The sequence below is a fragment of the Nematolebias whitei genome, chromosome 12 (genome assembly GCF_014905685.2).
Source record: "Nematolebias whitei isolate Nwh7 chromosome 12, NemWhi1, whole genome shotgun sequence".
Taxonomy (NCBI): Eukaryota; Metazoa; Chordata; class Actinopteri; order Cyprinodontiformes; family Rivulidae; genus Nematolebias; species Nematolebias whitei.
Window position 1 is genome coordinate 6,204,251 of NC_056509.1, and position 13,494 is coordinate 6,217,744.

Below are 13,494 nucleotides of genomic sequence, written 5' to 3' on the forward strand. Positions count from 1 at the left end.
ACAGATAGGGACAATCTAGGGAACAAAGAGTTTGGCATTTCTACGTATCTTTGTATAATGATGATCCCTAATGATTTCAAGGTCCAAGGTGACCCCTTTTGGTAAAAACCTGTGTATATTCCTGCTTCACATCCAAGTGACGTAGAAATGCCAAACTCTTTGTTCCCTAGATTGTCCCTATCTGTCCGTCCATAAAAGACAGTCTACAATAAGTTGTCCATGGTGTAACTCCACAAATGTTTTGGCTAGAAAATGACAGAATGTGGCTCCACACTAGACCCAGTTTTTACTAAGGCCACTTCTACCACAGAAATATTGAGTGGTACTCATGTAGACAACCACTGTGGTCATAAAATGGTTTGGATTGGCTGGTAGTCATCAACTGGTAAGTTCTTCATATTGCAACTGATACCTGCAGGTTCGTGCTGTTTCACTGAACTTTAGTTTGTTGATTTACATCATGGACAAAGATATTATAAGTCAAACTGACCTTTGACCTTACTATCGCACGTATATTCATGATTGTTGTGTGGGAGAATTGGGGACTGTCTGAAGGCAGCCACCTATTATTATCCACCTGAAAAGGGTCTTGCTCTTCCTTCAACTTTAATGTGGCCCGAATCGCAACGTGTATCCCCACAAATCTTGTATCAAAATGACACCGGGATGTGTGCTTTTACTTTTATTGTCATTTTGAATTACAAAGTACCGTGGTGACGTAATTGCAAAAAAAGACACTGTTTTTCTCATTGAAAACACTGACAGAACTCTTCACAGCCTCTGACTGCCACAGTCAGGTCACATGACCGAGAGGGAAGAGGTCCCTGAATAAAACACTGATTAACTTTTAGAGACATTTTGGTTGAAGATGGCTGCCACAGCTACCTCAGGAAACTCAAAATTGATCTTTGAGATGTTGAGCTGAAATCTGGAATGGGAGTAGCTGAGAGCAAGTTGTTACACATTCCTGATGATGCAAATAAAAAATCTGAGATGGCCGCCTTAGCTAAAAGTAAAAAATTACAATAACTCAGCTATCTTAAAAGATGAGTTGAAATTTGGTGGGGCTGAGAATGTTCCCCATCTCATACTGGATCCAAATCAAAAACCAAAGTTGGCCGTCATATGTTAAAAGAAAAAATGACTATAACGCATTGATTTATTTATGTTTTGCCATAATGAGCTGACATTTGGTATGATGGCAGCTGAGAACAAACCTCAACACATAGTACTGTCAAATCAAAATGTGGAAATTCAGTTCAATTCAGTTTCTTTATATAGCACCAAGTCACAAAAGAAGTCATCCAGGGCACTGAACAAACACAATGACTACAACGTGGCTGTCCCATCAGAGTTTCTCCAGAAACTCTAGTTCACCTTAATATTTGTTATAAAATATTGTTCAAACTTCACTGATCACTGAATAGGGTTGCATAGCTGCTATAGAAATGCCCAAGCTGAATACAAAAATACCTTCTTAGCTTTACCTGCTGATGTCTGGGATATAATTCAATTGCAACACTTTTAATAAGAGTTAAGTTTTTGCAAGTTGGAAAAATAATTATTTTCTTTACACAAGGCTGAAATTAAAAATAAAAAGGTCTTGCTTTTTTCTGATTCAAATTACATGAAGGGTAAGAGTAAAGGCCGATTCAATAGAAAAGTATAAGAAAGTTTTAGATATGCTTTTTAAAGTTAGCAGTTGTTAATAAGGGGCACGATTACCAGAGTATGTTGTTCGTTAGAATGTATAGTAAAGACTTGAACCTCAAACAGTTGTCTTAATTTGTTGTTCAGGTAATAAAAGCTATAGAGGAAGGCTACCGTCTCCCTGCCCCCATGGACTGTCCTCCAGGATTACATCAACTCATGCTGGACTGCTGGCAGAAAGACCGAGCTGAACGACCCAAGTTTGATCAGATCGTTGGCATCCTCGATAAAATGATCCGCAACCCTAACACCTTGAAAACCCCAGTGGGAACATGTACAAGGTAAGGAAATAAAACCTTAAATGAATCTGTTTCAAATGTGGACTTAGGCGATAAAGAATTTCTACTTTTATTATAGTCCATTAATAGATTGTCTAAAGTGTTCAGTGGATGATTTGGCCTCTCTAGTTCAAAGATGAAAGATAATTCCTGGGGAATCGATTCCCCGTAGCAGCCTCTGTATGGCTTTATGGTCAATAACGGGGCTTTTAAATCAATCTCTATAATGAGTTCCTCGTACTTCAGAGAGCAGAGGGAGTGCCGGCACGCACTCTGACATTTGTCAGATGAATTTTATTTGCAGTCAGGACATCTTTCCTGAGGTGAGATGGAGCTTAGAGGTTACATCTGGTTAAAAAGCTCTCGATTATATAGAGACTGCAGAGCAGGGCTTTAGAAATGTATTCAGATTGAAAAGATATTGACTAAAATATTTTTCAGAAGTGCAGGCAGACACGCTGCATCTGTTTATGAGTTGCTTCTGGATCGAAACCTCTGAATAGCTCTTTTTTCTCTCCCTTTTCCAATTTGCCACCCTGCTGGATGCCTGTAGTCATTGCTTTGTCTGGCCTTATGCTTGATTATGATTTCAGATGAACACTTCCTGTTCACATAAGACATGAATGTTTCTCTCTGCTCATCCTGCAGACCAATTAGCCCCCTGTTAGATCAGAGCACACCAGACTTCGCTTCTTTCCGCTCGGTGGGAGAGTGGCTGGAAGCCATCAAGATGGAGCGCTACAGAGACAACTTCACAGCAGCTGGCTACAGTTCCTTAGAGTCTGTGGCCAGGATGTCCTTAGAGTGAGTACAGCATTCAAACTAACCACTTTAGAGGGATGCTCTGGTCATTTTTAAAGGGATGTTCTGTCGCATTGTTGTCAGTAGTTGGTGCCTCATCAGCTGTGACATCAGAGTGAAGAAAAGGGCTGACCTTTTGGGTAACAAACCAGGACCTGTGTTTTGTTTTTCAGGTTTATGAAGCAAGACTTTTCCAAAACCAAACATCAACACTACAATAGTTAATAAAACATCAATACTTTTGTATGACACCATTTGTTTTGCTCGCTGCCATTTTCTCAACGCAGCGCCTCTGGTACAGTGGGCGTCTGGTCGTGGGATTAGATGCACTCACGGTGTTCACATCTCACACATTAGAATGTCTGTGTGCTGAGCATAGTCTCTGCCCACAGTGCTGAGGATCCTGAATGCATCAGTCCAGTGGATCAGTGATTCCAATCAGTCCAGAAGTTTACCCAACTCCTGGTGAACTGATCTGCTCAGCAGCCTCGGCACCATCATCATAAACCCAGTCCATGTTTTGTACACATACGTTTGGGTGCTATCACTATATTATCTGCTCATTGGAGCAGGTGAAGCAGCACTTTCTCGGTTCCCAACAAAAAATATTAAACATAATTGCAACAACACTGAATGACTGAATTTCAGGTCTCTCTTGTAAATGAGTCCTTGAGGCTCAGTGGGATTAACCTGTAGAAATAAAGGTTGAATGAAAAAAAAAGACATCACACAACTTAGGAGAACATGATATCCACGTGTTTATAAAAAGTGGGAATAAAAACCTCCCTGTGCTGATCTTATACTGGCATCCAGTCCACCCGGAGCTGGTTGCAGGTGATTACTTTTAGCTTTCCAAAAATCTTGGCTAAAATTGGAATAAAAATAAAAGTTTTGTAAATGTTTCCATCAGGTTTCATATTTAGATTAACCAAAGCATTATGCCAAAGTATGTTTGAAATAAAGAAATAATGTTTATAATATTTGAACCTGGGTCGCCTGCATCAAACAATGTGGCAGTTTTTGTTGCACAAACCAGAAAAGCAGCGTCCTTTGGACTAGAGACTGATACGTAAGGACTGATACGTATCGGTAGGACTGATACGTATCAGTCCTACCGATACGTATCGGTAGGACTGATATTTTAGTCTGATATAGGCCATTGAGGTTCTGTTGGTATCGGTGACAGTAAAAATGTCTATATCAGTCGGGCTCAACTTTGGACAAGTACACGTGGATCTGTGATGTAGACACCATGAGAGTAAAATTGTTAAAAGCCCCACTTTTCTTCCCTAATTTATCACGTAATCATCTGACAGCAGCTGTTAATCTGAGGAAACAGCCAATAACAAAACAAGTGGTTTCATGTGAAATGTAGAGGTTTATTAATAACTAATGTAGGGATTTTTAACTCCAGTGTGTTCTTTTGGTTCTATGAGCCTAAAAAATGAAATATAAATATGAACCAAGTTTTTTGGTGTCTGCCCTTGTCTGCACACTCAAAGAGCTGTATGATTGATTGATGTCACTGATCAGAAGTATTGATCACTGTTGGACAGAACATCAGTTCTAAAATGACCAGACTGACCTTACAACTAGGACCTTCCCTACAACACTCATTTTCACGAGGTAACAACTCGGTCTTTTTCTTAGCATCATAGGTTGGGCTTTACTTACTCAAACCACAGGGAAGTAATCTACCAAAGTAAAGTCAGGTCATGGGGACAGATTACAAAAATAATTTAAAAACTTGTTGAAACGTTTCGTCTTTTGTCCAAAAGACTCCTTCAGTCTGAGGAGCTGCAACAAACTCTGTCTTATAAATAGCCCCTTCTCATGGTGGATCAACCAGTTTGTTGTTGACATGGGCGGCTGTGGCTGAGTGGTCAGAGCAGTCGTCCTCCAATGCAAGAGTTGGGGGTTCAATTCCACCAGCAGTCACATGCTGAAGTGTCCCTGGGCAAGACACTGTGAACAGCTAGTTCTGGATGTCAGCTGGTTGATCCACTACGAGAAGGTGATATTTATTAGACTGAGTTTGTTGCAGCTCCTCAGACTGAAGAAGTCTTCTGGATAAAAGACGAAATGTTTCAACAAGTTTTTATACTTTTTAATTTTTTGAATCTGTCCAGAGGACGTGACATAACTTTGTTACACAGTAAATTAAGTTTTCTAGAACAGATATTTGGTTGAAACAAGTCTTTCTCTTCTGCTCAGTTTCTATTGTTTACCATATTTTAAAGGATCAGTTCCATTATTTCAACAAGACTTCACTACTGCACTGATATTTCCTTCATTTAGAACATGAGTATTTTAACTTAAAAGCAGAAATGATTTGTTTCTGTATTTGTTTGTGTGGCTCAGAGATGCTGAGCTCACAGCTTCATAGTCTTTTCAGAGAGCTTTTAGACATCTGCAGGAAAAGTTGGCATCCACTTCTGCTTTAGTTTAATAAACATCATCTCACAGGGTAGAACAGACCAAGAAGGTCAAACATTTCATCATTAACAAGTGCAACCAGTCTTTTTTTACTGATTTCTTTAGATTTGCATTTAGCGTTCTGCTTGTATCGTTTTTAACATCTCTTCATTTCACCACAATCATCTAAACACTGCACATTAGCAGACAACTCTTTGTAGAGCTATTGTAATGGAGGGAAGAGCAAAATCCACCCTCTTTAAGTTCTACGGCTTCATAAATCAGGGCATAATATCAACTAGAAAGTACCTGTAGAAACTAACGGGGACTGCCACATTGCAACAATTTAAAAATTTTGATTTGAATCATTTTTAGATTTGAATTCAGAATATGCTGTACATCACTGTCAGGTACAACCACACCAAATTTCAGCTCAATATCTTTTAAAATGGCTGAGTTATCATGTTTTATCTCTTGGATAATCTTCCATCCTGGATATTAGATGTGCACTAGGCAGCTACCGTTCTAGGCAGTCCCCCACAACCCACTCTCAGCTACAGCCATTCCAAATGTTGCTCAGTATCTCAAAGAGTGACTGACTTATAGTCAATTTTGTGTTTTCTGAGGTAGCTGAGGCAGCCATCTTGAACCAAAATGGCTCCAAATGTTAATCAGAGTTTTGTTCAGAGACCTCTACACTCTTAAGTCATGTGACCTGACTGTGGCAGCTAGAAGCTAGTTCTGTCAGTGTTTTTCAATGAGAAAAATGGCGTCTTTTTTGCAAATTACATCACCATGGTAACTCAAAACTACTGTGGCCCTAAGGTGTAAATGAACAACATTTGAAAAAACGGAATTACATCACAGTATTTTTCTTTGTATAAGTCTCAGTTTTTTGCATAATGTACATGCCCTGTGACTTATAGACCGAAGCGACATATTTATGGATTTTTCCCCCATACTTATAAACCATTGTTTGGCTGAGTTTTCATTCATTCTGACTGAAAAAAAAAGAGCAGTACCACTTTCAGCCACTTGATGGCAACAGAGTAGTAATAGTTGTATCACGTAATAGGTAAACTTAGCTATAATGACATGTTCAAAACAAAAACAACTGGACTTTATTGGTTTTTTTTCTTTTTTACTTTTTTGAATTTGCCATGTCCTGGATGACTGAGAATCTTCACCAGCTATTAATGACTCAATCGGCCAGCCACAGTCTCCCCACCTTGGTTCTGCTAGTTGTTTGGACCGACCGTCAATCCAGCTGCACTGCCCCAGTGAAATGCAGCTGATTTGACCATTAAAGTGCATTTATTAAGCAAATGTTAGACTGACACACACCTTTGCTATAATTTCGAGCAAACAAATAATTGTTTAGGTGCTTTTCTTGTGATTTTTCGGAGAAACAAGCCGCGTTCCTCCTTCCTTTTCTCTTCATCTGCGCGTTCATGGAGCACCGAGGGAGCAAACTATTTTTTAAATGCAGCTGATTTGACTATTAAAGTGCATTTATTAAACAAATGTTAGACTGACACACACATTTATTATAATTTCGAGCAAACAAAAAATTGTTTTTAAGTGTTAGTCTTGTTAAATTCTTGTTAAAGTCCTCCCGTGCACGCTCCCGTGGCCATCATTTGGCAGCCCATCGATTATTGGCACAACACCATTCCACATTTCCGGGTTGTCAGCGGTGACGCATAACAGATACAACGTATATGGCAAAGCGACATATTTATGGGTTTTTCCACTTCATTAGACAAATGTGGACTGATGTGACTTAGATGGCGGTGCGACGTGTATGGCGGAAAATTTGGTAAGCCAAAGCAGAAGTGGCCCAAATCTCATTTGAAAAAATGGAATTACTTTTGGAAAAAAAATGGAATCACATTTCAAAAAACAGAATTACATTAAGCCAAACAGGAAGAATTTTTTTTTTTACTTTATTAACAGCATAAAACTGAACAACAGAACAATATACAGTACATCCTGATTTATTTTTTATTTTTTGTTGTTTTTTGAACATCCAGAGGACCTGACTTAACTTTTTTAGCATATACAGTACACACACATCTCTGTTGTGTGTGTACTGTATATTGTTCTGTTGTTTGGTTTTATGCTGTTAATAAAGTAAAAATTAAAAAAAAACTTCCAGTTTGGCATAATGTAATTCCGTTTTTTCAAATGTCATTCGTTTTTTGATTTTTTGATTTTTTTTATGTCATTCCGTTTTTCGAATGTAATTCTGTTTTTTCTAATGTGATTCTGTTTTTTTTTTCTAATGTGATTCAGGTCTCTTCCGCTTTGGCTTAATTAGTTCCGTTTTTTCAAACATTGTTCATTTACACCTTAGGGCAACCTTACAAAACACCAATGAAAGTAACAGCACACATCACGGTGCCGAGCCGGTCGTTTTGATATAACATTTGTGGAGGTACACATTGAAGTTCGGGTCGCATAAAAGTTGATAGAAGAGCAAGACCCTTTTCAGGTGGATAATAAGAGGTGGCTGCCACTCAATGATCATTCATCAGGTTGTAAAATGATTTTAGTCTAATTCGAAGTAATGGGAAAAAACAAAAACGTTGGTTACGTGCTGTAACCCCATATTCGATGAGTATAGGCGTAGCCCTTAAAGACGTGTTGCTAGAGGGTTTATCCCTATACGCTCAGCGCTGCACTGAAAAAACTTTAGTCCACACCCACCTGCTGTGTGGGCCTCACCCCGGTCCGTATAAATTACGGTGAGACCGGGTAATCGGCTCCCAAAAAAGCTTTTTTCTTCAGCCATTTAGGAACCAGTGAGGCCCAGAGCTTAAAGGGCTACACCTATACTCATAGAATCTGGGGTTATAGTACGTAACCAATGTTCTGTTTCATATAGGCTTCTCCCTTTAAGACTTCTCGCTAGTGGGTTAAAGGCGAAGCAGGATGTAGTCTATGCCTCACTGGGTCCACTCAGACACAACATGAAGCACCTGCTTGCACAAAAAAAAAACATTTCATCACTCAGTCTTCTGTGTGCGTAATTACGCGCTGCGTAATTGCGTGCTCCATGCGCAGGAGCGCACCGGAGAAGATCTCTGGTGAGGAAAAAAGGCTGAGATAGCAGACCTGCTGCTGTGAATAGGAACAACGGAGAATACGAATTGTAACAGTAACAATGAACAGAGCAGGCCAACAGCTCCTCAGGATGAACCGATTAATAACAATAAAATCAGCAGTCATGAACTTGTGACTGATAATAACTATCTCACACAACGACTGCATGCAGGTAGGTTTGAGCTCAAAAGTGAGGCTCCATGAAACAAATAATAATCATTCTGTCAGAACCCTGAGAACAGAATGGGTCATGGAGAAAGTAGAAACATCACGTAGATAAAAACGACTAATTGAACATGGTGATGACCAGGCAGCCGTCATACAAATATTCTCCACTGTCATCCCTCCATGCAGAGCCATGGAGGATGAAAACCCTCTGGTGGAATGCGCTGAGATTCTCTGGAGGATCCAGTCCAGATGAACTGTAAGCTTCAGAAATAGCCTCACACAACCAGTGTGAGAGGCCCTGGGTGGATAGAGGACGTCCTGAAGAGCTGTCCCAGTAATGCACGAACATATGCTGAAAGTAGCGCAGTGCGGCCGTGTGCGCCATGTAACACGAAAAAAGGGCGCATGGGACAGAAGGAGGTGAGATGTTGTTTCCTCTTCAGAGTTATGAGGAAGAGGATAAAGCCCATCCAAGGTTATCAATCTCGATCTGAATGAGCTTGTGATGCTTTTCAGAGCAGGGTTAAAACGCAGTACAGCTGAACTGCCGTCAACTTGAATTCTGAGACACGAGGGAGCAACAGAGAGAGCAGATAACACTCACTCTCTTTATCAACGTCAGAACTAACAGCAGGGCTGTTTTAATGACAGAATTTAAGTGAAACCTGATCTAAAAACTCAGAATGAGCTTTGATCAGAGCGTACAGGACCATCGTTAGGTCTCACTGTGAAGCTAGTGGACGTGACACCGGTCTGTGTCTCCGTACACCTTTCAGGAAATGCTTCATCAACGGGTGATTAAGAACTGTTTTGTCACCGAAGCCCTCGTGACAGGAAGAAATAGCTGCAGCTTAAGTTTTAATTATGCTGAACGCCAGATTTCTGTTCATCAGCTGCTGCAGAAAGTACAGCATGCCACCTAGTGGCCATGAGATGGCCTCCACGCCTTTCTCTGTGCACCAGCGCTGAAAACACTGTCCACTTGATGTGTACAACGTTGTGGTGGAAGCAGCTCATGCTCCCTGAACGTACGCACCACATCCTGTGGGAGGCTCATCTTTCTAAACGGATCTGCCGGAAGTACCGACATTTTAAAGAGCCGTTTTCCGGTCCATCTGGGAGTATTACCATTGGTCAGAACCGACCAGACGGGGTGTGTTTTGTGACGTAAGAGGTTAGAAGACAGCAAGAATTGTTATGGAAAGATCAGAAATGTTCTCACAGACAGAGAGAGTTTTGTTTTGGCGCGTTTCAGAAACAGGTGCCAAAAACCTCTATATTTATGTCTGAGAGGATTCTAAAAACATGCCAACAACTTGTTTTGCGTTTGACTCCAACCTTGGACCAACTTACACTTGCTCATTCAAAAGCAGAAATCAGAAAAGGCATAATTACTCTGTAACAGCTTTGACATGAGTTCTAACTTTGCGTGAGAAAAAATCATTACACAGTTAATAAAATTGATTAGTTCACTGCAACATCTAAAATGGTTTGAACTAAGACACTTTGATTATCAACATTTGTAAAATAGTAATGATAATAAAACAGAGAGTGTTCTTTTCACTTGAATCTTCAGAGAGAAAGTCTCAGGATGGGTGAACCTGTATTTCTGGATTCAAATCAATGAAATGACAGTTCCTGTCCCACAAGGTTCTTAAGGTCAAGATTTTTGACCTTAGACTTAGTTTTTGACATGGGCCTAGTCCACTACAAGGGACAGGTTGCTGGTCCATCCTGGAAGCTTTTGCCCAAAGTGTCACTGCCAGGCTTGGCTCCGGGGGGGACCGAGGGAAAAAACAAGGATCGGTAAACCCTCTACTCTGGAGATGGAGGCGAAGACAGATGTCTTCAACTTTCCGGCCCAGTTGCAGCCTCGTTCCAGTGTGACGTCACAGCTGGACAGCGAGGTCAGGTGGGGTCAGGGCGACGAGTCGGGGCAGAGCCAACCTTGCCGCCAGATCATCCTATCAGAGCGGAGGGAGGCGAGGGACGGAAAATCCCTTGTGTTAACATCCTCCTGGATTATGCCGGGCAGCTCTGAAAGGAGGGCGCAGATGGCTGGGAGCGGTGTGGTCACCAACGTGGGAAGATTCGAGGTGGCTGAGCATCCGCTCGGCCACTCGTCTTCCGTCACTACGCTCTCCAGGAGGGAGGGGGTAGCGCCGCATCGCCTTTCTTGGAAGAGTCATTTGATTCACTGCGTGACTACGTCAAAGAAGGCGGTGGCGTCGTCCGGCGCATAACGTCCCACCACAGAAAAAAAAAAACTCAGCTGCTGCCAAAAACGCCTTTTTGAGGGAATCATCCGATTTACCTCGAAAAAAAACACGTTAGAAAAGGCGGTGGCGTCGTCCAGCGAGTAGCGGCCCTCCACGGAAAACGTTCAGTGGGGCTGCTGCTGACATCGCCTTCTTGAGGAAATCATTCGATTACCGCGAGGAACAAACAGTTAGAAAAGGCTGTAGCATCGTCCAGCGGGTAGCGGCCCGCCACTGAAAAAACATTCAGCGGGGCTGCTACTAACATCGCCTTTGATTACCGAAAGGAAAAAACACGTTAGAAAAGGCAATGGCGTCATCCAGCGGGTAGCGGCTTGCCACGGAAAAGCACTCCTCGGCGCTTACCTTGAACAAGACTGTTCGTCTGCTTCTCCTCGGGGAGGAAGAGCTCACTGGGACGGCAGGAGGTTGGCGTGGTGGAGACCCAGGCATCCTTGACAAAGGTTGTGCCGGTCAAAGCTGGACAACTTTTCCTTCTTCGTTCTTCTGACAGTGCTAGCTAGCTGGCTGAAGAAAAAATGGGAGTCGATTACCCGGTCTCACCGTAATTTATACGGATCGGGGGTGAGGCCCACACACAGCAGGTGGGCATTGACTATACGAAATAGAACTACTAAAAGCAAATTTCACCATAGGTTCATTAGAGGCAAGATTTAAATGGTTTCAGAACCAGGTAAAGACCAGATCATTGGAGACTGCCTGAAGGCAGCCACCTATTATCCACCTGAAAATGGTCTTGCTCTTCTTTTAACTTTAATGTGACTGGAACCACAACATGTACTCCCACAAATGTTATATCAACACAACCGGCTCAGCATTGTGATGTGTGCTATTACTTTTTCATTGGCGCTTCGAGTTACCATGGATAAGTAATTTGTGAACAGAGATGCCATTTTTCTCATTGAAAAAACACTAAGAGAACTCTTAACAGGTCACGTGACCTAGAGGGGAGAGATCTCTGAACAAAACAATGATTAACTTTTGAAGCCATTTTGATTCAAGATGTCTGCTACAGCTACCTCAGAAAACTCAAAATTGACTCAGTCAATTATTGAGCTGAACTTTAGAATGGTAGTAGCTGAGAGCAAGTTGTTATACATTCCTGATGCAAATTAAAAATCTAAGATGGCCACCGTAGCTTAAAGGGAAAAATTACAATAACTCAGCTATTTTAAAAGATGAGCAGAAATTTGGTGGGGTTATAACTGAGAATGTTCCCCATCTCATACTGGATCCAAATCAAAAACCAAAGATGGCCGCCATATGTTAAAAGAAAACATGTCTATAACTCATAGATTTTTTTTTTTGCCATATTGATCTGAAATTTGGTATAATGGAAGCTGAGAGCAAACCTCAACACATAGTATTTTAAAATGGCTGCAACATGGCAGTCCCCATCAACTGTAGTTTTATTATGTCCTCCTGAGATGTAAAACCCTAGCCCTGGAAGAGAATGTGGACTTCCTGCATGTCCTGCTCCTAAAAGTTGGGTGTGTTTAGTCTTTAACTTGAGTCCATCAGACATAATTTACATGATCATGTTGTCTAGTAATGTAAAGTTGGTGTCCATGGGTCCATGAGCTGTCCCCTGACTGATGTGCTGTCCTGTCTTCCAGGGATGTGATGAGCTTGGGGATCTCACTGGTTGGCCACCAGAAGAAGATCATGAGCAGCATACAGACTATGAGAGCCCAGATGCTGCTTCTCCATGGTACAGGTGTCCAGGTGTGATGAGACAAAACAGGCTGCCATAGTCAGGGCACAGACACAAAAAGCAAAACGTATTCGGAGCGGTGCCTGGGCTGTGCCCGGGTTCTGCTCAAAGTAAACGGACGTGCGTTGTGTCTGACTCCTCCAGACTGGAACCACACCTTCGTTCCTCAGTGAGGGACTCAGGTTTGTCTCTTCAAACGGCACTAAGGAGAGGAAGAGGGAGAGAAACAGCAACACAACAGCAACTACCTGGACAAGATAACTGTTTTTTTTCTTCTATTTTTGTAGAAGCTCTAAAATCTCAACCACATAACAAAGGGCAGTTGGACAGGAGATGATTTACCTTTAGGAATGATTTCAGCGCACAACACGGCTGTGGATTTTCTTCATGAAGAAGAAAAGCTTGTTTACTTCCTTTGGTCGCTCGTTTCTTTTTGGATGTCTACTTTTTGCTTGCCACAGGGAGACGGCGTGGCTCATAAAGAACTTGTTTTTCTTCTCTTTGGATGTGACAACAGGGTAACTCACTTATAAATGCAGATTGAACTTTGGAGGTGTTGTTGGTGCTGAGCTGTGCTGGACTCCAAACTGTTTGCAGTTTTTTTTTTGGTTGTTTTTCCCGTTCATGCGTCGCCTTGCTTGTTTTTTGCCTGCATGATAGTTGAGGTTGGACATAATCTCAAAACTTTATCAAGGAATTTGCACTGAAGTGCAACACCAAGGAGCTGCAAGGGGCTAAATGTTCTTCTAATCACTGGACTTTTATATTAAAGTAGCAATATCCTTTTGACTTAGTATTCACAACGGCACACGGAGTCTGTGAACTTGCTTATTGATCAGTATGTGTCAGCACAGTTCAAAGACTGGAGTGAAAGTGCAGCCACTGCATTTTATTTAGCCTAAAACGTTGCACACTAACTCTGTTCTGTGGACTGGTTCAGCTGCAGGTGATGTTTAAGGGTGGATCTAGAAAAAGTAGATGTAATACTGCCTTAAAAGATGTTTAGATTAAGCATTGACACTTT

General features: G+C 41.6%; 1 protein-coding gene across 1 annotated transcript in view; it reads left to right on the plus strand.

Annotated features, from left to right (window-relative positions):
* The window catches only part of epha7 (eph receptor A7), a 318,329-nt gene extending 305,495 nt beyond the window's left edge, over window positions 1-12,834 (plus strand). The window contains exons 11-13 of the mRNA XM_037686066.1: window positions 1,798-1,991; window positions 2,637-2,792; window positions 12,373-12,834. Of these exons, the coding sequence (XP_037541994.1) occupies window positions 1,798-1,991; window positions 2,637-2,792; window positions 12,373-12,487 (465 nt within the window). The 3' untranslated portion in view covers window positions 12,488-12,834. The remainder of the gene's footprint in view (window positions 1-1,797; window positions 1,992-2,636; window positions 2,793-12,372) is intronic.
* The last annotated feature ends 660 nt before the right edge of the window (window positions 12,835-13,494 follow it).